Source organism: Paroedura picta, chromosome 4 (genome assembly GCF_049243985.1).
Source record: "Paroedura picta isolate Pp20150507F chromosome 4, Ppicta_v3.0, whole genome shotgun sequence".
NCBI lineage: Eukaryota > Metazoa > Chordata > Lepidosauria > Squamata > Gekkonidae > Paroedura > Paroedura picta.
In genome coordinates this window covers 108,935,655-108,961,034 of record NC_135372.1, presented here as the reverse complement: position 1 = coordinate 108,961,034, position 25,380 = coordinate 108,935,655, and the positions used below count along the sequence as shown (strand labels likewise).

The 25,380-nt window shown below is 45.3% G+C and overlaps 1 protein-coding gene across 2 annotated transcripts in view; it reads left to right on the top strand.

Annotated features, from left to right (window-relative positions):
• The window catches only part of PTPN22 (protein tyrosine phosphatase non-receptor type 22), a 43,163-nt gene extending 18,973 nt beyond the window's left edge, over positions 1 to 24,190 (top strand). Inside the window, exons 9-21 of one of the 2 annotated variants that reach the window (XM_077334941.1) lie at positions 59 to 125; positions 837 to 914; positions 1,735 to 1,827; positions 3,895 to 3,971; positions 10,753 to 11,444; positions 13,559 to 13,639; positions 13,774 to 13,904; positions 15,273 to 15,300; positions 16,166 to 16,246; positions 16,869 to 16,969; positions 18,773 to 18,803; positions 19,747 to 19,818; positions 20,574 to 24,190. In XM_077334941.1, coding sequence (XP_077191056.1) covers positions 59 to 125; positions 837 to 914; positions 1,735 to 1,827; positions 3,895 to 3,971; positions 10,753 to 11,444; positions 13,559 to 13,639; positions 13,774 to 13,904; positions 15,273 to 15,300; positions 16,166 to 16,246; positions 16,869 to 16,969; positions 18,773 to 18,803; positions 19,747 to 19,818; positions 20,574 to 20,638 — 1,597 coding nt within the window. In that variant the 3' untranslated portion in view covers positions 20,639 to 24,190. The remainder of the gene's footprint in view (positions 1 to 58; positions 126 to 836; positions 915 to 1,734; positions 1,828 to 3,894; positions 3,972 to 10,752; positions 11,445 to 13,558; positions 13,640 to 13,773; positions 13,905 to 15,272; positions 15,301 to 16,165; positions 16,247 to 16,868; positions 16,970 to 18,772; positions 18,804 to 19,746; positions 19,819 to 20,573) is intronic. The other variant, XM_077334942.1, reaches the window with a different exon arrangement.
• The last annotated feature ends 1,190 nt before the right edge of the window (positions 24,191 to 25,380 follow it).

The window sequence follows — 25,380 nt, the reverse complement described above, 5'->3', positions numbered from 1 at the left end:
CAATGAATACAAATAAAAGCTGCTCTTGCTCTCTCTCAACCATCCCCTCATCATTTAGCGCTGGCTGTGGAAGAACAGGAGTCATCTGTGCCATTGACTATACTTGGACCTTGGTAAAAGATGGAGTAAGTGTTTCCCTATGAAACTTGTGATGAGTGATCTGTTCAGACTTCCCATGTGGGCTATGGCAATGAATCAGCTATTGGTGTTATCTTAACTTCTGTGCTAAGAAAAATGTGCTGTCTCCAATATTACTGCTAAAGAAAGGGAAACTTTTACCAGAATGGACTGTGAAAGCCAGCTTGGTATATTGGTTAAGAGTGGTGGCTTCTAATATGGCGAGCCGGTTTTGATTCCCTGCTCCTCCTCCACATGCAGCCAGCTTAAAGGGAGCTTGGTGTAGTTGTTAGGTGTGTGGACTTCTAATCTGGTGAGCCGGGTTTGGTTCTGTGCTCCCTCAAATGCAGCCAGCTGGGTGACCTTGGGCTCATCACAGCACTGATAAAGCTGTTCTGACCAAGCAGTAATATCAGGGCTCTCTCAGCCTCACCTACCTCACAGGGTGTCTGTTGTGGGGAGATGAAAGGGAAGGCGATTGTAAGCCGCTTTGAAACTCCTTCTGGTAAAGAAAAGCAGCATATAAGAACCAACTCTTCTTCTTCATCTTCTTCTTTTTCTTCTTCTTCTTTAGGAAGCAATGATTAATCAGTTAAGCTTCTTGTAGGAACCCAAAATATCAATAGTGGGAAGGGAGATGCATTGCCAGTAGGGAGTGAATGACTGGGTGGGGCTATGAATTCCTCACCAGCAACTTTTTTTTTTAAATCTCTCCTAAGATCCTTCCAACGAACTTCTGCATTTTTAGCCTCATTCAAGAAATGCGCACACAGAGGCCTTTAATAGTGCAAACGCAGGTATGCTCAGAAAATCCTCATTATTCTAAAACTGAACGTTCTAAAAAGCTTGCTGGTACTATATGGGCACTGTGAGGCTCAGGATGCCAGCTCTGGATTTGGGAATTCTTAGAGATTTGGGAGCAGTGCCTGAGAACTTCAGTGAGGGTCAGAGTGGATGTGATACCATAGAGTCAGCCCTCCAAAGCTGCCACTTCTTTCAAGGGAATCTTTTTCTGTAGACTGGAAATTATTTATAACTCTAGGGAACTCCAAGGCTGGCCTGGAGGCTGGTCATTCTACTTGTGGCTCAGAATCTTTCTACATGAAAATAATGACATTCCAGATTATTTTTCATACCAGAAGCATTCTAGGAGAAACCAAAGGAGCAAGTGTCGAAGCTATGGGGGGGAAGGTGAAAGTTCAAGATGGCCATGAGCTTTATGGGTAATGGACTTAGGGGGTATGTGCCAGATAAACTGCTTGATGTGCTTCAAGTGTTGATTGTTAACAGACAAATCTCAAAATGTAGCCAAGGTTGCCTGAAATCCATGGATTAATCTTATTCTTGGATTTCCCCTTTTGCTGTTTTAGTCATAAACCAGTTCCTGTCCAGGAAACAGAGGATGCAGGAATTTCAGTTTCTTCTTCTCTATTGCTGAAGCTCAGCATGAGCTTATTAAATTTGACTTCCCCAACTTTGACTTTGGAAAGTGCTGCTATTTCTCTTTAGTTCCTTACCAGAAAATAACCTTTGCTATGTTAGAAAGCCCAGGGCTATAATGTACAAAAATAACTAGGCAAAACTGACAGTTCTCCCCATATGGTTTCATATTTTCAGGAGCAGTATAAGTTGGTTTATGATGCTGTGATCGAGCTCTTTAAAAGGCAGCTAGCAGCATTCTCTAAACCTTCCAGTGCCATAGTTATGGAGGTAAGTGTTCATGCTGTGTCTGGAGGCAAATGAAGAGCATTTACACAGACTTTCCCAAGTCATATTTAGGAACAGAAGCACAGTGGAAAAACTGAACAGAGGAAACTGTTTTATTAAAGTACAAATGCAACATTTCACTCTGGTAAACTTATCAGCTACTGCATCTAAGTAGCACCTGAGGTTTTGTAGAAGTATCTCACTATTTCCAATAACAGCCCCCCCCCTTCCCCCATACGGTAGCACCAAACAGGAAATGGAACAGGAAACACTTCAAAGGTCAATTCACACAATGAAACTCACGTTTAGGGATGGAGCTTTTAAACATCTTTTTGCGCCCTCTGCCCCAGCTGGTCCAGAGCTTTGGGCTGGGATGTCATCAGTATGCAGATAACACCCAGCTCTATCTCTTCATGGATGGCCACCTGCCCCCCCCCCCGAACCATTTGCCAGATGTTTGGAAGCTGTAGCTGGGTGACTCAAGCAGAGTTGGCTGAAACTCAACCCCTCCAAGATGGAGGTTCTGTGGCTGGGAAGGAAGGGGGCGGGACAGGAAGTGCGTTTGCCCGACTTGGCTGGGGTGCAACTCAACACTGTGTCCTGTGCCAGGAATTTGGGGGTGATTGTTGACACCTCCCTTTCCATGGAGGCGCAGGTCATGAGAGTAGCTCGCAAAGTGTTCTTCCATGTGCACCAGGTGAGGCTATTAATGCCCTACCTATCCCCAGAATACCTGGCCACAGTGACCTATGCAACAATCCCCTCCAGAATTGACTTCTGTAACTTGCTCTATGTGCGTCTTCTCTTGTCCCTGATCTGGAAATTGCAGTTGGTACAAAATGCGGCTGCTAGGGTCCTCACAGGAACACCTTAGAGGGCCCACATCCAGCCAGTGCTGAGGCAGCTGCATTTGTTGCCGCCTGCATCCTAGATCAAGTTCAAGGTTCTTTTTTTGACCTTTAAGGTCCTTTGCGGTTTAAAGCCCATATTCCTGAAGGACCGCTTATCATCTTATGCCCCCACCTCTGCAGGTACTAATTGTTGGTTGTGCCCAGCCCTCAGGAGATTCTCCTGGCCTGGAATTCTCCTGGAATTACCTCAAAGTTTTTTTACACCATTTTTTTTTGCTGAAGCTCATTTTCTTAACTCCATTAGTTTCCCCCCCTCTCTTGCACACAATATAATTCCTTAGAATCATAGAATAATAGAGTTGGAAGGGACTTCATAGGTCATCTAGTCCAACCCCCTGAACTATGCAGATTGTTGCTCTCCTGGTTTTTCTTCACGTTTTTTCCTATGTTTTTTTCAGACCACCTTTGTGGTCCTGTGTGTAAGGGGGGAAAGCAATGCAGTTAAGGAACTGAGCTGCAATCAAACCCAAAGTCCATCCCTAAGTCCATTGCCTTAGGTATCAATGTTATGTGATTGTTATATCAGTGTATACAAAATGTGAAAAGTTCTCAGTAGAACATTTAGAATCCAGCAGCCACTTGCCATATCAGTTGTGTGGTGCTGCCCATTTTTCAACTAAATGACTCCTCTGTGATTTCACAGCAACCTGACATTAGCAGGTGAAAATACATCTCTATTCTGTGAAAAGTTTCACATGTTGTTTTTAGTTCAAGGCACAAGAGGCGACCAGGCTAGATTCTCCCCCCCCCCCCCCCAGACACTTGGCAACCCACAGAAGCAGCTTCCTGGCAGCTTTTGTATGGTGAGTGAAATGTAAGAACTGGTATTGAGTCGAATCCAGAGGTGACATGAGGAACACAGTAAAGGAGGAACATGTCATAGTCAATACAGCTGTAACTTGCAGTTATCACAGCCATCTCTACCACATATGATCTAAAAAAAAGCTTTACAAAAACATTGAAGAACAACTCCCCCCCCCCACCACCAAAAAAAAAAAAAGATTCAGATCAAGGAGGCACTTGCAAGCTGCTTTCCACAGGCTGATAACAAGATTCAGCCTTGGGGTTCAGATCTGACCTATCTGTCCCATCATAAAAGTTAACATTATGTTGGCTTTGGGTCATGGACTTACAAAGCAATACCTTTATTTTTCAACAGACTGAAGCAAACCATCGAAAAGCCAAGGCCATTCAAGTTTCAAGTACAGAAATTTCTATACATAAGCCACTGAGCGGGTAAGAAAAGTTCACTCCTGAAAGTTCTTAAACAGAGGGCACAGTCCAGGCAACACTGAGCCTTTGCAGTATTTCAACAGATGAATTAAGCATATATTGATCCCTCCCCTTGAAACCAATGAAGCTTAGAATTGCTTAACTCTGTCTTAAGTGTCCCAGAATTTCAAGATAGCAAAGTTGACCAGACTGAGTTGTAGTTATCCAGTGTTGGCCTATCAGCACTGGCTCCCAATTTGTTTTCAGGCCCAATTCAAAGTGCTGGGGTCGACCTTTACATGGTCCCAAGCTTTACATGGTATGGGACCAGCATACCTTAAGGACCACCTAACCCCATATGAATCTATCTGATTGCTAAGTAATTTTCTGAGGACCTGTTTTAGGTGTCTCTATTTTCTAGTTAGACGAGTGATAACCCAAGAGATAGCCTTTTTGGTCATGATACCAACATTATGAAAGTTCCTCTTCAGGGATAGGGTATTCTTCTGAACCTTTCTGGCACTGTTCTGCCAGAAGACAAAGACTTTTAAAAAATTAATCTGGTATGTCTTCAGTGACCCCAGCGAGCTACCTGCCCTATGTATGAATACCTTTTATATGTGTGTGAGTATATGTGCTTGCATTTACATATGTATAGTTATTTTGGTTTTAATTGATTTGATTATTTTTAATAATGTTTTGTTTTACATTTTTAGCTGCTCTGGTGGCCTTGATTGTGCAGAAATTTTACAACTAAATAACTAAAATATGGTCATTGATGCAAAACTATTACTTTTGAGCTAATCTTGTTGAATTTTTCCTACTCCATCCCCATCTAAGTAGACCAAGTACAATCTCTCTGTGTTAAATACCATCAGGTCACTTTCAGCTTATGTTGACCTTATGCTAAGGTGACCAGATTGTCCCACTTTTGGAAGGACATCTGGGGGTACTTGGCAAATTGTACTTATGTTGATATTAAAATATATATATATTATAATACTATTTTTGTGTTCTATGTGTTCTATGAAACTTATTGTTGCTCCATATAGACCAAATTTTTAATCAAGAACCCTCCCAGTCAATGGTGTCCCACTTTACCAATGTTAAACTCTGGTCACCTTACCTTATGCATTAATGATCTCCAAAACTTCCTGTCATTAACAGCTTTGCTCTGGTCTTGCAACTAGTAGGTTGAGGTTTCCTTTTTGAGTCAATCCACATCATGTTGGGTCTTTCTAGTTTCTGCTGCCTTCAGCTTTTTCTTGCACTCCCATCTATGCTGTGGACAAGGGCTGCATCTTTTGTATGGCCTCTGCAATACCTAAAATGTGACTAGGAATAATAGACACTGTATAGCCACGCTTTATGATAGTAGCATAATGTCCTATTTTCTATAATGTTGGATATTATTTCTCTAACATGAGGAGTAATGTACGTCTATAGCCAGTTATGATCTATCACTGGAAATGCTCTATTATTTGCATTCTACCTGATTTAAAAAAATTCTGTATAATTTGAAAGTCTCCTGTTGTGTATGTGACTCAGCAGAAGGCTGAGCTTGGGGTCTGGAACAGGATCCAAGCTGCCCCGTTGAGCAGCCAATGAGTTTAAACTAATCAGGCGCGGCTGGGCCAATCAAGGTTCAGCCTAGGGCGTGTCCACCTCTGCCCTGTGTATATATTCAGGGGCTTGTCCAGGCAAGCCCCAGTCAACGTGGTTGCTTCCATCTGAAACCACTTCTTAAATAAAAAGAGCTGTTCTGCACGACTGCGTCTCGCTTGTTCCTGTTCGAACTCACTATTTTACACTGGCGACGAAGGTGTGATTCTAAGGAAACGAAGCTGCTCCTGCACGCATCTGGACAGAGCCCGCCATCCTCGGGGACCCTCTGCCAGCTAACAAGCGTGAGTCCAGCAGCACCCGACCGGCCTCACGAGCCACTGGAGTGGAGCCCAGCCGTCTGAAGGGGGGAACCAGCTGCCAGCTGAATCGCTCAAGCCGGGCCGACAAGCACCGAGATCGCACGCCGCAGCATGGCTACCTTGGGCCAGATCGAGCAGTTTGACTCCAGCCGCCCGAGCCAATGGAGAAGCTATGAGAAGCGCTTCCGCCACTTCCTCACGGCCAACGAGATCACCGGGGCCGCAAGAAGACGGGCGGTCTTCTTGAGCACGTGCGGGGCCGCCACGTTCGACCTGGCGCAGGACCTCTTTGCGCCCGACGATGTGGACGCTGCGGACCTGGACGAGATCCTCCGCCGCCTCCAAGAACACTACGATCCACAGCCAGGGGAGATCGCGTGCCGGTATGTTTTCTACCAGCGTGGACAGCGAGAAGGCGAGTCCATTGCAGAATTCACCGCCGCACTCCGCAACCTCGCCCGTGACTGCCAATTCTCCAATCTGGAAGAGGCACTCCGGGATCGTTTTGTGTGCGGCCTCAGGGACGAGGCCACCCAGCGCCGGCTTTTCGGAAAGAAGGGGCTGACCTTCAAAGAGGCGCTGGAAGACGCGGCCAACGCGGAGGCCGCCAACCGCAGCGCCAGGACCGTCCGCGGACACGAGGCGTCGAGGCACCCACCGGTGGAGAAGCCAACGATGGCCGTCCACCACGAGGACCTGGGCGGAGACCTCGCGGAAGAGGAGGCCGAGGTGGACCACAACGTGGCCCGACCGCACCGCCGTCCAGCAACCTCAACGGGGCCCTGCGCTGGCTGTGCAGGCCCGCATGTACGCAGCATGTGCCGATTCCGCGACGCGACTTGCCGGGTCTGCGGAAAGAAAGGGCACATCGCCCGGGCATGCCGCTCAGAGCCGGATTCCGCGTCCCACCCCGTGGCCGGCGAAAATGCCTACCGCCAACCGAGGGCGGCCCAAGGCAACAGAGGTCAGCGTGAGGTGACCAGCCGCCAGCGTCGCCTGGAGACAAACAGCACCCGGACCGTCATCCTAAACTCCACGAGGAACGGACCCAAGGAGAAGATACGGCTGAGGGTAAGCATAGAGGGAGCCCCTTGCACCATGGAACTGGACACAGGGTCGTCGCTCTCTATAATTTCAAACGCGACCCTCAAGCGACTTTGCCCGCACGGGGGACCCCCTCTCCGCCCCTTGCCCTACATAGTCAAGGATTACATGGGAGGGCAAGTGCCGATCAAGGGGGTGGGGGATTTTCATGTTTGCTTCCGGGACTTTGCGGGAAAATTGCCCCTTGTAATAGTGGAAGGGGAGCGCACCAGCCTGTTGGGGTTAGACTGGGTCGAGCCGCTGGGAATCACGATCGGCGGTATTACTCAAATCCAGCGGCTCCAGACCACCGCGCTAGAGGACATCTGCGGGGAATTCCCAACAGTCTTTGACGCGTCGCTCGGTCGCTACACCGGGCCACCAATCTCGTTGGCCCTCGACCCCCAGGTGGCACCCATTCGCCTCAAGGCCCGGCGGGTCCCGTTCGCCCTGAAGCCCCGGATAGACGCGGAGCTGGACAAACTCCAGGCGCAAGGCGTGCTCGAGCCGGTTCCGAACGCGCGTTGGGAGACCCCGATCGTGACGCCCATCAAGGCAAACGGGGACATACGAATCTGTGCGGACTACAAGTGCACGCTGAACAAGGCGTTGCAGCAGCACGCGTACCCAGTACCGGTGATCAGCCACCTCCTCGCGTCCCTAGCAGGGGGTAAGGTTTTCGCCAAACTTGACTTGGCCCAAGCGTATCAGCAGCTGCCCGTTGACACGGCAGCCGCGGAAGCGCAGACAATCGTCACTCACCGGGGGGCGTTTAGAGTTAAGCGTTTGCAATTCGGGGTCAGCGTGGCCCCCGGAATTTTCCAGAACCTAATGGAGGACCTTCTCAAGGGGATTCCGGGGGTGATCCCATATTTCGACGACGTCCTCCTGGCTGGGAGAACCGTCCCGGAACTCGCCAGCCGACTCCGGGAGGTCCTGCACCGATTCTCCGGGGCCGGGCTGAAGGTGAAGCGGGAGAAATGTCGTTTGGGCGTCCCCAAGGTGGAGTTCCTGGGTTTCCTTATCGACGCGGAAGGGGTCCACCCGACCGAAGACAAGGTGAAGGCCATCCAGAACGCGCCACCGCCGAAAACCAAGCACGACCTCCAAGCCTTCCTGGGCCTCCTGAATTTCTATCATTCCTTCTTGCCCAACAAGGCCACCGTGGCAGAGCCTTTGCACAGGCTCCTCGACAAGAAAACTCCCTGGGTCTGGGGTCCCGCACAGAAGGCCGCGTTCGCCTCGGTCAAGCGACTCCTCACGTCCGACAGTGTACTGGCACACTTCGACGAGGCGCAGCCGGTCGTCTTGGCCTGTGACGCATCGCAACATGGCATCGGCGCCGTCCTAGGTCACCGCCTGCCCGACGGCCGCGAGGCCCCGGTGTCCTTCTACTCGCGGACCTTGTCATCGGCTGAGCGGAACTACGCACAGATCGACAAGGAGGCGCTCGCTATCGTCGCTGGAATTAAGAAATTCCACGACTACCTCTACGGCCGCCGGTTTACGATCGTCACGGATCACAAGCCCTTGCTCGGCCTCTTCACGACGGACCGCCAGACGCCCCAGATCCTGTCCCCGCGGATGCTGCGCTGGTCCATTTTTTTGCATGGATATGACTTCAGCCTCGTTCATCGGCCTGGCAAGTCCATCGGGCACGCCGACGCACTCAGCCGACTGCCGCTACCACAGGTCGACGCAGACCCGGCCCCTGCTGCTGAGGTGTTGCTGATCGACTCCCTGCCTCAGCAACCCCTGCGATCGGCGGACATCGCCGCGCACTCGGCCAAAGACCGCCTCATCGCCCGAGTGCTCAACTGGGTGTGGAGGGGATGGCCAGCGGGCAAACAGGACCCAGATTTTGCCCCTTTTACCGCCAGGCAAACGGAGCTATCGGCACACAAGGGGTGCCTGCTGTGGGGACACCGAGTGGTGGTGCCGCCCAAGCTACGCCAGCGGGTCATGGAGGCGCTGCACGATGGCCATCCTGGCATTGTGCATATGAAGGCACTGGCTCGCAGCTACGTTTGGTGGCCGGGGCTGGACAAGAACATCGAGTCCTGGATAAGCGGCTGTCGGACCTGCCAGGAGAACCGCCCAGAGGCGCCGCGAGCACCGCCGCGGACATGGGAGTCGGCCATGAAGCCTTGGTCCCGCCTGCACATCGACTTTGCGGGGCCATTCCAAGGGCACACATTCTTGGTCATCGTGGACTCCTTCTCGAAATGGCTGGAGGTTGTTCCGGTCTCGGCCATGACGTCGGCCGTGGTCATCAGGAGCCTCCAACGCCTGTTCGCGACCCACGGGCTCCCCGACACGATAGTCTCCGACAACGGAGCCCAGTTCACGTCCGCTGAATTCCGGGCGTACTTGGGGCAGCACCTGATCCGCCAGGTGACCTCAGCACCATTCCATCCGTCAACTAACGGGCAGGCTGAACGGATGGTCCGGACAACCAAGGACGCGTTGTCAAAACTCCCCCAAGGAGATTGGCAGACGCGCCTCACGCAGTTCGTCGCCCGCCAGCACACCACGCCATCCTCGGCAACCGGGAAGAGCCCGGCGGAACTACTAATGGGCCGGAGACTCCGAACCCTCCTGGATCGTCTACACCCCGACCATGACGAAACCCGGGAGAAGGGCCACGAGAATCCCTCCGCGCCACGCGCCTTTGCCCCAGACGATCCGGTTTACGTCCGGAACTACAGCGACGGGCCCAGTTGGATCCCTGCAACCGTCACACACGCGACGGGACCCGTGTCCTATGGGGTCCAGGGCGAGGACGGCCGGATCCTCCGGCGACACGTGGACCAGGTGCGCCGCCGGGACAACTCCGTGCATCGGGAAGGCGACACCGCCAACCCCGTCCCTGACGCTACCCCCGGCGGGAGACCACCACTCTGCAGTCCAGCGGCTGAGCCGAGGGCACCCAGCACGGAGCCCGCAATAGCCGACGCGGCGGCGGACCCTAGGAGCGCGGCAGTACGGACTGAGGTCAGTCAACCCGTGCCGTCTCCCGAGCCGCGCCGGTCGGGGCGGACCCGCGTGCCCCCCAGATACCTACAGGACTTTATTCACCACCTCCTGAGTGACTATCTAAGGGGGGAGGGGTGTTGTGTATGTGACTCAGCAGAAGGCTGAGCTTGGGGTCTGGAACAGGATCCAAGCTGCCCCGTTGAGCAGCCAATGAGTTTAAACTAATCAGGCGCGGCTGGGCCAATCAAGGTTCAGCCTAGGGCGTGTCCACCTCTGCCCTGTGTATATATTCAGGGGCTTGTCCAGGCAAGCCCCAGTCAACGTGGTTGCTTCCATCTGAAACCACTTCTTAAATAAAAAGAGCTGTTCTGCACGACTGCGTCTCGCTTGTTCCTGTTCGAACTCACTATTTTACATCTCCATTCTTCCCCATGCTCAGAAATCTGTTCCCCCTAAAGTACTTTTTAAAATGGGGAACTATTTGAAATGCTTGAATGTGGCTGCAACCCTGGCAGCTTCCAATCACATAGATTGCCCTGATTATGTGTCCTGTGGAAGCATTTCCAGCTGTGGGTAAATATCCTCATTGGTTTGTCCAAAAGGAAAGGCCATCCTTTTGTGCTTTATTGCCTTAACAAAATATAGAAAAACATGTTGCTCAAAGCAGCATCCAAGTGCTGAAAAGAGGGTTTCACATAACTGAATACAGAAATGACTGTTGCCTGTTGTTGAAATGGCTGTTTGCTCATGGCTATGGTGGCTTACCTGGAGGAGGGACTTTCTGCCTGTTTATATTTTTGAAATGGTGTCTTTTGTTCTAGTTTGCTGCAAGAGAGACAGGAGAAAGCCCAGTGTCATGGTGGTGATGTCTGGGGCTTAGACACACACAGCAAACTCTGGGTTGGTGCCTCTCCAGTCAGACAAACTCTTTCGATTGGAGCCTTAAACTTCAGCAGCAGCCAAAACATGACTATGACAACAGAACATAATTCTTCATTGGCAAGGCAGCCACTCCATAAACATCACAGTTTGGACTTCAACAGTGTCTTTTGGGGACAGTTGCCTCTCACTGTGAGACCAGCTGGTAAAAACGAGATAAAGCTAGATCCAAAGGCCCCTCTGTCACGAACCAAGTCAACTTCTTTTGAGAGAACACCCCAAGCACTGACCACAAAGGACTCAGGCTTGCCTTTTGGCCTCAAGCTTCAAGCTGAGAAAAGCTTTTCCAATAATCTATCAAACCATGCCCCGTATAATATACAGAAGGACCTGTACCACCAGACCAGTACCTGGTTGGCTGAGGATCCATACTTTTCTTCACTCTCTTCTGAAGACCCATGTTCCCCAACACTTGTTGAGTCTACTGTGAGTCTGCATGAAAACATTCCTCCTGTTTCACCTGCTGAGGACTCCACAGTACAGCCCTCTGACAGCACAAGGCCCCGATCCCAACAATGCAGTCCTTGGGCCCAGAATACCCACCTGCTGGATGACGTGGAATCAGCCTGCCAGAGTAAGTTTTGATAGGTCACATGTTACCAGCTCTTGTGAGGGAACTTTTGCATGACTGCTTTTTGTTTCCATAAGACTGAATAAGTGTCCAGGCAATTTATCCTACCACATCTTTTACCTCTAGTTTCTGGAACTAACCTAGAAAATGCTGGGGCCTACCAAGATAGGGAGAGAGCCTCTTGTGGTGCAGAGTGGTAAGCAGCAGAAATGCTGTCTGTCCATGAGGTTGGGAGTTCGATCCCAGCAGCTGGCTCAAGGTTGACTCAGCCTTCAATCCTTCTGAGGTCGGTAAAATGAGTACCCAGCTTGCTAGGGGGTAAACGGTAATGACTGGGGAAAGCACTGGAAAGGCCATCCTGTATTGAGTCTGCCAAGAAAACACTAGAGGGTGTCACCCCAAGGGTCAGACATGACTCGGTGCTTGCACAGGGGATACCTTTACCTTTACCTTTACCAAGATATGACTCAACCAAAAGGTCAGGCTCATTTCTGCATCACTAATGGCTTGGATAAAGTTCAATGCATATTAACACACTAAGGCATTGAAAATCATTTTCTTACCTATTTTGGTCATTGCTACCAAGTTGCTCATGCTAAGGCTTCTGCAAGGCTCCACTGATAAGCAGGAGTGAGCATGGCTCTGTTGTAGAGATAGGGAAATGGAATGGAAATCTTATCTGTTTTCATATATGGAACATAAATTGTCTTTGACTTTCTCTTGTAATCTGTATATGAACATTTTACTATTGATGAACAAGATACTTTTATAATTAGAATGGTTATCCTGATCAATATAAGTTTTATGTTTCCATTGAAAATTGAACTCCTGTAAGCCTTATGTGTGAAAAGAGCCGTAAGGGAGAAAACATTGGAAGAATTCTACAGCGGAGGCTCTATTTTGGAGCATGCATTCCATTGCATTATTTCCATGATTTGGAAGGTACTCTGCTTTAAATGAGAGAAATCTTTCCAGGTTAGTTTCAGGTGGGTAGCCATGTTGGTCTGCAGTAGAAAAGCAAGATTCAAGTCTAATAACACCTGAAATACTAGCAAGATTTCCCAGCTATAAGTTTTCAAGAATATGACAAATGGAGATTTGACTCTTAAAATCATTTACCCTGGAAATTTTGTTAGTCTTTAAGGTGTTACTGAACTCAAATCTTCCCATTCCTTGTTAATTGGAAAAGGTAATTAGCAATGAAATTTGAGGTGTACCCGGAACCCTTATTTGAACTTGTTGGAGACTCTAGATACAAATACTGACATCTGGTGGTAAGAGATTTGTAAACAAGATGTAAACAAATGTTTGGATGCTTTCATACATCGGCAGCATAGGATTTGGAATGCTGATTGTACTCTGGAGCAGTGGTTCCCAACCTTTTTATCACCGGGGACCACTCAATGCCGGGGACCACTCAACGCCTTCTACTGAGGCCCGGTGGGGGGGGGGTAGTTTATTCCTCTACTCTCAACCACTGCCCTAGAACTCTCTGATCGCTATGGTAATGTTTAAACATCCCTTCAAAATAAGATACAGACATGCCACAACAATGAAGTGTGTTATAAAGGGCTGGGGGGGGGGATGAAGTAAAGGGCCGGGGGGGGGAAGAAGGCGTCCTTCGGGGCCCACCTCCAATTAGTCGAAGGACCACAGGTTGGGGATCGCTACTCTGGAGTATTTATCTGATTTGCATCCAGGTATCAGTAAATGAGATCTGTCTCCCTGTTATGCTTCTGACATTTTAATAACATTGAAGTGTCAGAAGTTTACCAAAGAGTGTTAGAGTATCATCAGTTCACCTGAATGAAGTGGTAGGCTGCATAGCAGTATGGTTTTTCCACCTGATGGCAAATATTTTGGTCTGCCATTCTTATACAGCTTCCTTTCTTTGTAATATATGAGTGAGACCATCACAGGGTACATTTGAAGCAGGAAAAGGCCTCAATCATAGGTCACATACTTTGTTTATAGATGGCCCTGGGTCCTTGCTACCTATCTCCAGCTGAGAAAGAGAAAAAGATACAGGAAGAGAAAGAAAGAAGAAGAGTTTTTAAATTAGGTATTTAAAAATAAACAACCCAAGTCCACTAACTTTCAGTCTTTTGGATTATCAGACTCTTCCATTTTGGATGAAGACATTCCTCCCCCACTGCCTGAGAGAACTCCTGAGTCTTTCATTGTACCTGGTGAAGCAGGTATGCTTACACTGCCAAGAGGATATCATTATGTTGATGGCAGCACTTGTTTAAGATGTGGCTGTCATTTATTGCTTAGATATTTCTGCTACCGAGTGGATTATAAAAGATGTATTTTGTTTTTTACTTTATAGATGACTTTTCATTGGCTGCTTCAACCCATCAACCACTATCCAAGAATGAGAAAATTGCAAAATCTATGGAATGGAATGGAATGCCTCAGCTGAAATTATCTGATGACTCTGTAAGATTGAGGCCAAACAAGGTAGTTCATTAGAGGTCTTATACATCTTCCCCAGCACTATTACTATACAGGTCTCCTGATTTCTGAAAAAAACACAAAGGCTACTATTTTGTGTTACTGAATTGCTGTAGATACTATCTTGAGATTACAATAGCTGAAGCTAGGATAATAAAATCAGAGTCCAGTAGCACCTTTAAGACCAACGAAGATTTATTCAAGGCGTGAGCTTTCGAGTGCAAGCATCAGACTAAGAATTGACCATCATAACAGTAGGAATATACAAGCAAAAGTTAATCTTGTTACATTAGTAAACTGTGTCATTACATTACATTATATTACATTACATTACACTACATTAGTAAACTGATTTTATTGTGCTACTTCAACACGGCTACTCATTTGAATCTGAAGCTAGGATAATACTTTTAAATAGGCTCCACTAGGTTCCACTAGCTTTGACGTAATCACCTGGCAGGGGGAAGTCTAGAGGTACCAGTAAAGGCTGAAACAACTGCTAAAGCATATAATTTGTTTTCAGTGAGAGCCAAAATGGCTAACTAGGATGAATCCAGGAGATCAGACTGAATATTTTGGGCTCTATCATTAACAGAGCAGTCTTGAACTACCTGTACAAGTAAAACACTTCAAAGCTCTTATAATCTCTCTACCACCATCAATGACATCTATATCTATCACAGCTTGGCTTCTTATTTCTACAGTCAGTGCAATGCAACAGTTTATGAGAGTGAGAAATGAGAAAGGATTTGGGAAGGAAGGATATGTTAGTGGAAACGTGAGCTGGTTATCTACTACTTGCTAAAAGCAGAATTAAAAAAAAACTTCTTAGTGGACATAACAGACTTAAAGAAAAAGTTGCTTCACATGTGTTAGCCCCATTGTTAATAATCATTAAATAACTTCCACCCCTTAAGGCACTCTGTCTCTTGAACTATGAGACCCTTCCCTGTGAAGCAGTTTTGGAAGACTGAAGCAATAGCCATTCTGTAGATTCAAATAGGCTGGAATAGGAATAGGCTGCCTAAGGAGGTGGTGAGCTCCCCCTCACTGGCAGTATTCAAGCAAAGGTTGGATACACACTTTTCTTGGATGCTTTAAGATGCTTAGGGCTGATCCTGCGTTGAGCAGGGGGTAGGACTAGATGGCCTGTATGGCCCCTTCCAACTCTATGAATCTGTGATTCTGTGAAATCAAAGCAATGAAATGTACATCTGTCTTCTGTAGCACTTAAGTATTTGGGGGGCTTACTTGATGTTCATCAGCTACTCGCTAAACATTAAATATGGTCTTGTTGGGCTTAAAGGAATATAAGGTATTGCCCTTTATATTTCAGATTATATTATACAAAGTATTTTCCTTTACATTTTTCAGAGTATGAAGCTACAAAGACCCAGATCAGGTACAGATTTTCCTGATGTTTCCATCAACTATCCTGTCCAATTTGCCATAGTTACTTGCTTTACAATGAAAAGATATTTTGTTCTTATAACATGCCATAATACATAAGGAAGTGAAATCAAATCACAACTGACTTATGAGGACCCTAGCAAGGGGCTTTCAAGGCAAGTAAGAAGCAGAGCTGGTCTGCCATTGCCTTTCTCTATAGAACCTTCCTTGGTGGTCTCCCCTACAAGTAGCAACCCTGCTTACTGTTCAAGATCGGACAGGATGGGACTATACTTTCCCTCCCATAACATGCCATACTTTGTAAGAATTGTTTGCATGTATTGTTAGTGGAAACGTGTTGCTTTTTAAAAAGGTAAAGGTATCCCCTTGGTGCAAGCACCAAGTCATGTCTGACCCTTGGAGTGATGCCCTCTAGCATTTTCTTGGCAGATTCAATACAGGGTGGTTTGCCAGTGCCTTCCCCAGTCATTACTGCTTTACTCTCCAGCAAGCTGGACACTCATTTTAGCAACCTCGGAAGGATGGAAGGTTGAGTCAACCTTGAGCTGGCTGCTGGGATCGAACCCCCAGCCTCATGGCCAGAGCTTCAGACAGCATGTCGGCTGCCTTACCACCCTGCGCCACAAGTGTTTACGGAGTACAAAATGGTTTGCCAACCAAACTTTATGGGTTTATAAGTTGTCTTGTTATTCATTTACACCTCTTATTGCAAAATAGTAAAGTGCCATTGTACCTTCAGGTTGCAGACTGATATTCTGATACTGAGAGTGTAACAGAGCAAACACTGAGATGAAAGGTTTTTCTTTGAAGTGAGCTAATGGAATATTTTGTTTCGTTTATTGTATGTGGCATCCTAGAGTATCATCAGGATCACTCTTCTTCCCCTCCCCCACTGCCTGACAGAACCCCTGAGTCCTTTATTCTTGCTGATGAGGAATGTAAGTTTGATATCATGTGCTACCTTGGCCCAAGGAATTGGGATAATAACTACAGCTGAAGATGCCTCTTGTAAAGTGTGTGTGTGGAGAAAGGTAGACAGTAAAAACTGGGATGGCCCTGCTGACAATGTGTGGAAATGTTAATGCAACAGAAAATGAAAAGAAAATGTATCCCAGGCTCAGTCCCCAGCTTTCTGCCTATTTTGTAGCCTTACCATTTTTAGTTCTGTGACACAGTGATGAATGCTTATAATCAAGTGAACGGCCAGAGAAGCTAGAGTGCTGTTTAGTGCTTTTGAGAGCCAGCTTGGTGTAGTGGTTAGGAGTGTGGACTTCTAATCTGGTGAGCTGTGGACTTCTAATCTGTGATTGCAGATAGGATCCTGGAATGATGTGACACATAACTTGTACATCATAGTAATGCACATTAAATAAGGAAGGGAAAATTATCTAAATGATAGATAAGATGCATTAAAATATTGATGTTATTTTTGATCCTAGGTATAACCCAGGTCATACCTTATCCACATAATAAAGTGGAGGGATTGCCTGTCTGCATGATTAAGCCACCTGAAAGCTTTTAAAAATATTATTTTTTCCTGAGTGTATTTTATTTTTCTAGGTCTAACATCTGTTTGGAACAATACTGTGAACCCTGGTGACTCTGGAATTAAAGGAGCTGACAAGTTATCAAAGGAAGCAAAATGCTTCAAGAGGAGTAAGGTATATGCAGACGGCGAGTGCTGTATATAAAGTAAAATGAGAGACAGGTTTCCAACCTAAACAGCAAGGCATATAAAGGAAGGAGAAGGAAGAGAGAAAGTAGAGCAGTTCAGGAATTAAGTGAGGAGTTGCTAAGTGGGATAATTAGAACCATGCTCATATCCCTTGCAGGCTTCGTTAGACTGAAGGTGATGCAGCTGCCCAAAGGCTATTGAGCCAGTGGCAGAGACCAAGAACTTCTCCTTTGCTAGTTCGGTCATAGGGCAACTGGACAAAATGTTTTCTGGCAGGAAGAGGAAAGAACAAGCTCCATGTTGGTGATCACCAAATGACTGGCAGACATTTTCTTTTCCCATTCATCTTTTGTTTTATGGCAGCACTCCCATTTTCAAGTATAACCCACATCGCTTCAAATGCTACTTTAAAAATGGTGGTGAGAACAATTAGTACTGAGATGAAAGGCTTTTTCCTCCAATCCTGACCAATACATAGAGATGGGATGCTTGAAGCATTAAACAAGCCCATGTATAAAACTCAGGAATAGTGTCTGGAAAGATCTTAACTGGTAAAAGAAAAGGCTGGGACGTTTCTCATTGATATTACTAGGGGGAGCTCTAAGCAAGAGAGAGAAGCAGATATGAACCCCCTGAGTGTGCAGCTTAGTTATATAACTAGGTAAGCCATTGTGATAAACGCTTTAAAAGAAATAACTAAGGAACTCAAGGCCTTACTATATATTTTCCTTAGGGTTGACCAGGGCTCTGTTGATCAGACATGTGCTATGAGTTCCATGCTTGGAACTCAATTTCTAGACTTGTGGGATCCTAGTTTGGAGGAGGACTGTGACACATGGAGAAAGGTCTCCCCATATCATTTTCCTGACCTGAAATGCCCCCAGGGAGCCACTATTTACTTCACTGAGAAAACATGAATACCCAATACATAAAAGTATCCTCAGAAAGTTAAATAGCAAATTCATGGGACCATTTCAAGTTGAAAAACCAGTGTATGGTGTGTGTAGGGAGGATTAAAACCCTTCTTCCTGTGATCCCAGTCTGAATTGGGCCCTGTACACCTGAAAACATAGTTCTGAGTATGAGACTTAAAATATGCTTGGTTGATGATAGTGCCCAGGGAGGGCATAACAACCCAGTAAGGCCCTCAAATGGGCTGTGAACTTAGTTGTAGCTACAAGTTGCCTGTCTGTCTTTTGAATGTCAGGGCAATGTGGGTGGTCCTTTCCTACCCAAGGATTCATCTATTGTTGTTGGGAATTACCATATAGGCAGAAGGTGAGCAATATATATTTTTTACTATCATGGCAATGTGGCTCTTTTCCTACCTGAGGTTCCATCCTTCCTCTTGCAATCCTGTTATGAAAAAGAGTTTACATATTGATTTGGTCTAGGTGATGGAGAGTTTGATTCTGTGAAGGCTCAAGGGGGTGGCAGGTAGCAGTGGGTGAGCGATAGGATTGTAAGTGACCTGTATAGTGCAGGGGGTTGGACTAGATGACCCAGGAGGTCCCTTCCAACTCTGTGATTCTAGGTGCTCACCCTTATCAGCATGAGCCCTTCATTCCCTATCACATCCTGTCATTTTGGGAAGATGTACTTGCCCTATTACATCAGCTTGTGTTGATAAAAGGGAGGGTGGTCCGGTCCAGAGAGCATGCTGTAGTGATGGGTTTAGGATTACTACCTATGTGTATTGCCTCTTTGATTGGTTATCAAAGTTCACTTTAACAGATTCTTTCTAAATCAATACTTAATGCTTTCTCAACTTCTCTCTCTTTTTTTACAGAGCTTGAAAATCTTACGAAATGTGAAAAACAGTAAGTCTTTAGAATATCCAGATTGTTGGCAGAGTGTGGTGTTGTGTTTCAGACCATGAGATGCCAAAAAAACATATTCTCTAATGATTCTGCTGGAAACTGAGGCCACTGAGTAGTGTAAGTGGCTGAATAAAGACCTGTTCTGCTGCTGGACTATATTTCATTGGGCATCTCAAGGATCTTGAAAACAGGAATTAATTAAAGAGCCTCTGCAGGCTCTTAGTTGGACAGAGAATGTAGATTGCCAGTATGAAGTCTGCTGTGGTTTCCAATTATTTTGTTTATATAGAAATTAGACATTTTGCACAAAACTTTTCTGATAGAATCTTTTTGTATAAAAGCTCGAAGGCACATTATGGTCCCCAGTTGGGGTATCAATATCCCCATAGTAAGCTTCCTATCCTCCATTCATAATGCTTAGTTATGTTCACTATAGGAATTGGGGCCTTCATGTTGTGAGTTCCTCCTATTTCCCATAAATGCAGCTTGGAGGGGGGGGGGAGGTAGGTATAGCACAAAACATCACAGACAATCAGGCTCAGTTCTGTGTAGCTGATGACAAACAGTCTTGCTCTGGTCTACAGTAGGCCATGTAGGTGCTAAGGTGCTTTTTATATTTTGCTGGTAGAAACTGCTACAAGCCTTGCAGTAATGTTTATACTTTAAAGACTTCTTGGCATGGTCAGCAATTTTTAAACATGGAGCAAAGCAAAGATGACAAGCAGCTGGACCTGGAAAGATGTGGCAGTAGTAGAACAAGGTTAGAGTTAGTGCAGCCTGCTTGGTGAAGGCAAGGTGAGAAGAATGAAGAGAAACAGTGGAACTGGATCTATTAGTGAGGAATAGTAAGTAACTCCACGTGCCAAGGCCCAGCTCATGTTGCATCAAGCCTATATGTATACATCCATTAATGAACCTTCACTGTCTTCTGCTATTTTTCTAGGCATCTGTGGTCAGTCTTCACTAGTGAAACCACCAGAGTCTAAACAATCCAGTCAATCCATGTTGAGCTTTGGTATGTATGTTTTAAATGAGGTCTCATACCTCCCCCCTTCATGTTCCACACCTATTCACTATGAGCAGTTTAAAAATTCTAGGTGCAGTCATGGACATCTTACATTTATATTCTGTCCTTCTCTACAGCTCAGGGTGCATCACATCAAGCAGAAATACAAAAGAATTCTGCTAAGTTTTTAAAATGGTTAATTTGTTTGTTCAGATTAGATTAGGAAACAATGCTTGCACAGTCTTGTAAATTCATTATTACAATATCTCAAACTACTTGAATAATTATGCATCTTCTATAAGAAGAAGGAGTTGGTTCTTATATGCTGCTTTTCTCTCCCTGAAGGAGTCTCAAAGCGGCTTACAATTACCTTTCCTTTCCTCTCCCCACAACAGACACCCTGTGAGGTGGGTGAGGCTGAGAGAGCCCTGATATTACCGCTCGGTCAGAACAGCTTTTTTCAGTGTCGTGGCGAGCCCAAGGTCACCCAGCTGGCTGTATGTGGAGGAACGGGGAATCAAACCCGGTTCACCAGATTAGAAGTCCGCACTCCTAACCACTACACCAAGCTGGCTCTCTGCACCAAGCTGGCTCTCCGGAGTGAGTGGTTTAGGGACACATCTTTCTAACTTATTAAATTGCACACCTCACCTGATTTTCACTCTTATTAATTGCTGCTTCATAGTACTCTTATTCTTACACACTCTAGCCTCAAATAGAATTTTGTAACTAGTGCCCAATGTTCTTCTGATTTTATGTTTCAGGTTTTGCAAACCGATTTTCAAAACCCAAAGGACCAAGAGATCCACCACCAAATTGGAATATTTAGTAGACTGTCAAAGATATATCCTACCCCTTCCAGATCTGCCTTGTTCATCTACCTCCCTTTGTCTAATATCCTTCTCAATAGGATCACCATTTCAACAAAAAAGGCAGAACTTAGACGATTCAGTAGACGATTTCTTCAGCACTATGTTTTTTATTTGTACAAAGAGAGATAATTGGGCTTAGACTTGCCCAGAATTCTGAAGATTGTAACCCCAGTCTAAGATGTAAAGACAAGTCCTCATATTGTTCATATGGGACAGAGCTCTGGATCATAATTATTTATTACAAATGTGTATACTTTCAGACTACTCTTATGCTCTCTGGTTTTTGAGTTGTGGCTGAAACTGATAGGCAGTTTGTCACATGGAGGCAATATTATTTGCATGAATAGAGTGTGGTTGGCCATTGATGACTGGAGGACATATGAACATTTTTTTACACTGATATTCTGTGATCCTCAATGTGTCTTTAGACGAGAGCTCAGCATCCTCTCAGGTTCCCTACCCAGAAAAATCAACAAATAGTTTTGGCTCTCTATTAGAAATGGAACTAATTTTTCTTCTTACGACATTTGTAATTTCAACATTTAAACCAGATTGTTTAAAATTATTGTGGGTCTTTTCTAATTAGGGAATAATTCCCAACAAGTTGTGTCTGAATATCTGAAACGAGACTCTGATGTGTTTTTTAAATGTTAAGAATCCCAAATCTGTAGCCTGAATTATTCAAGATCTTGTCAGCCTTTTCAAGGCCTGTAGTGAGGTTTGTAAGCAAAACATCTAACATTTGGAGGGCTTTAAAAAATTGCCTTCTAATTATTGGGACATACTATGGTTAGAACTTTACATTTTCATCACAGTTTGTCTAGTACCTATTGTCTAGTACCTGTTACTTGGTTGGATCCTGTTATCTGTGGAAGGCATGAACATTTGCAGATTTTCTCAACTGTCCCTTCCCACAGAAGGCATTACTGACTGCAGGAAACTTAATTACTGAGTATGCAAGACCCATGCTGAGTAATAGCCACGTCACTATGGGCTGCAGTGAGGAGCAGGAAGAGGTCCAAACTTCCTTTCTGCCTCTTCCTCCTCTGACAGAAGGAGAAGTGATTTCACCACATTTTCACTGCAGCCCACTGATCTGCATGGCTGTTATTCCCAGAATTAGAAATGGCTGCTAAGGGCCGAAGAAAACTGAGAAGGTCCCCTCATGCAAGAATTACAGATCCCTGGATCCACCCACTGAAACATTCCTTCATGCCCTTATGTTCAAAGTGTGCCTTTAGCAGTGGTATGTCCTGCCAGAGGTGCCTGTCAGAAAAGGTATTTGTATTATAAAAACACATCCACGTTGATGAAGCAAGTGAAAGAACCAAAATGAGGTTGGTGGAACTCTGGCAAAATTTATATTTAGTTATTTTCTTGTCCAAAATACATTGAAGAGCCAAGATGAAGTTATTTTTTAATGATGAAACATATGCAGAAATAAAATGTATTATTTATTTCCAATGCCAATTAATGCTTCTACAGACTACATTTCTACAAAATTAAAGAGCTGCACATATCTCAAGTGTGAATCTAACACTACCATTGGCACAGTACAAAAAAGGATACTTAACTTTTAATGGCATATGTACTGACTTGCCAGTAGCTACATTTCCACTCCTAAAACTCAGAACTCTGACAGATAAGGGACTATTTTTTACTTTAAAGCAAAAAATGTAAGTCAGCCATGTAGGTCAAGGACTCATTTGAATTACAAACACAAATGAGTCAGAAAATAGAAATTGGATTGTATGTGAGGAAATCTTTAGGTAGGTTACTTAATTTTCTATCTATTTGCCTGGTTCTATTACCATGGGATCTAACATGTATCTCACTGCTGCCACTGTACAGTTTGCATTTATTTCTGACACATCCCCACTGAATCCATTTTCAACCCTGCTTAGCTTCCAAGATCTGATGGGACTGGACTGTAGTATATCATGCTGCCTTCCCTCCTGTGGAGTACCTCTGAGTGTTCTGAAATTTGACACATTAGCAAACACCATGCTACTTTGGGTGTTACTACTAAACGGTCCCTCATTGGTGCTAGGTGTCCTCCATGTACCTCTTGTGACATGTACCTCTTGCAAAGCTAAGTGCATCGAGTCTGTACACTGCAAACCTCTGGAATAGAGTTCCATGCAGCATGCCCTACCAATTAAGCCATGGGTCATCCTGGCTGAGTTTTATGTACTGATTAGGGGCAAAGCCCGTTGTATCCAGGAATACAATGGGTGCTACAGCTTGGCGGTAGGGAGGGGAGGAGTTGTCCAATTTGTAAGGGCATGGGGTTGAATGTGTGTGTTGTGTGGGAGGTTGTGGTGGCGTGGTGACAAATGAGGGCATGGGTGTGAAGATATGGGTGTCAAGAACCTGTGGTGTGGAATGTTCGTTGAGTGTGGGAGAGGACTGACCTTTGGGAATTGTGGCAAAGTGGTTACAGATGAGCTTTCCAGAGCCATGTCCTCAGATATGTGAAGGGAAAATCAGACTGCAGATTCTTCTTAGGGGGACATTACATGGCAACCAATTCCTTCCAGTTCTGCGTTCGATATCATTTCTCTTCTTGCGTGAATTAGGCCACAGACACTGAAATGTCCCCCTGCCTTAATACACATGGGATAGTCACAGTACACAGGTTTCCGCCCTGCTTCTTCTGTCTCCATTTTTTTTACGGTTGATAGAATGTTCAGATCACTGACAGCCAACCTCCAGTGGGGCCTGGAGATCTCCTGGAATTACTGCTCATCTCTAGACTATAAAGAACAAGTCCCCAGGCAAAAATGGCTGACTTGGAGCATTGTCTGAGAGCTTGCCAGGTCTAAGAATTCCCTGGAAGTACATCTCATTTCCAGGAAGTTTGGCTGAGGGGAAAGTTCGCTCCCCTCACGTGCATCCCTTCAAAAGTAATGCACATGGCCCCAGACACCCCTTGGTCGTTTGGCTGGTGATGTCTGCCTTCTGAAGTCTGAAGCCTACAGCAGACAACTGCAGTTCCTGTTATTGTCCGCAGGGCAAAGTCATTGCCTAATAAAAGTGGATCACCTAGTTTCCCCCAAAGTCTCACTGTCAACTTTCCTGTAAAGCTAACTCCACTTGAAATATTCCTGGTAAATACTGTTTGTTTTATTTACCAGGTCAAGTTTGAAAAAAATCATATATGGTCATATCACAATAAATATTTAAAATTGTTTAAAATATATATATTAATTTTAATATATTCCCACCCATTCAGAAAAGCCTCCCAGGGCCATCAAGAAACCCCAGGGTTTCATGAAACCCTGGTTAAGAAACCCTGGGCTAGAGTGTCTGAAGAGGATTTGGGAATCCTAGGTTCAAATCCCCACCTGGCCATGGAAGTTTGCTGGGTGACCTTGAGTCAGTCACATACTCTCAGCCTAACCTACTTCACAAGGTTGATGTGAGGATCCAACAGAGGAGAGGACAACAATGGAAGTGCACCTGTGAATCCACAGTAGGGAGAAAGACAGGATATGAATAAAATTGTACTGGAAGTTTGTTTACCCACAATTTACATTTGGAATAAATGGAAAGTACTAAAAACAAAATCCTGTGGTAATCAAGGTGCCATTTATGCTTCTTTCACTTGCAAGGAACTTTTAAAGTGGGTGAATGCTAATATGAAACATTGTATTCAAACATTTTAACAATAGAGTACTTGCCAGCTGTTCTAGTACTTTGTGTACAAATCTCAAATTTCCTAATTCCCCAGCTCACAGACATGTTGTGCTTCTAATTCTGTCATGGAAGATTTAATTACAAGCAAACATCTTTAGCTAGGAGGAGTTAAAGAAACAAAGAAATGCAGAGTTACATACTGATTCGGAAATCAGCTTATCAGCAAGCTGATGTTTTTGATGTGTTTTAAAAAATGAACAGGTCTCAACAAAAGAAGGTGCAAGCACTATGGGTGTCTAGCAATATATTCTCTGTCCTAAGGATCTCTTTCCTTTGCACACTTTGTACTAACAAAAGAATTATTTTACAGAGACAAAGCCTTACTTCCATGCAAAATTGAATACTAACTTTTTACCTGGGAGCATCCACTTGAGAGAACTGTGATCTTGGGTCTTTCCCTGCTTTCTCTCTGAGATGCTGAGGAACAGGATCCCTTTAGGGCTTGAAGGAGGAGGAACAATCTAAGGATGCCTGCACTTGACTATGTACCATTTTTCATTGAGCCTTTCTGAGAGGAGTGCAGGCACAGCTACTTCTAGAAAAGTAATACAATTGGTGCAATTTGGACAATACACTGCTATTCCCCAGACAAGTAAATACTGATAAATTACAAGCCTAATGAAATCAATGCAACTCAATTATGCATGAAAAAAAGAAAAGGAAATACTGTTTTGGTAGCAAATCTATATTAATTCTCTTTTTATCCCGATTGCTATTTTGAGCATGATGGTACGGCAGAGCCATAGCTGTTTCTCAGTTGAGGGCAGCTATAATTTATAGGATTATATAAAAGAGTTCTTTATGGGATGTTAGATATATCATGTTTTAAAACCCAGTTTTGGGTCCATATTTACTGTAGATTGAGCCCCCACAGAAAACTTCTGTTAATGAGTTCTCATCCAGAGCACAGTCTTACTAGCAATTCTGGATTTATTTTTATGTTATTTATAGTCTGCCTTTCTCATTAGGATGCAAGGCAGATCACAGGAAATCAGTAAAA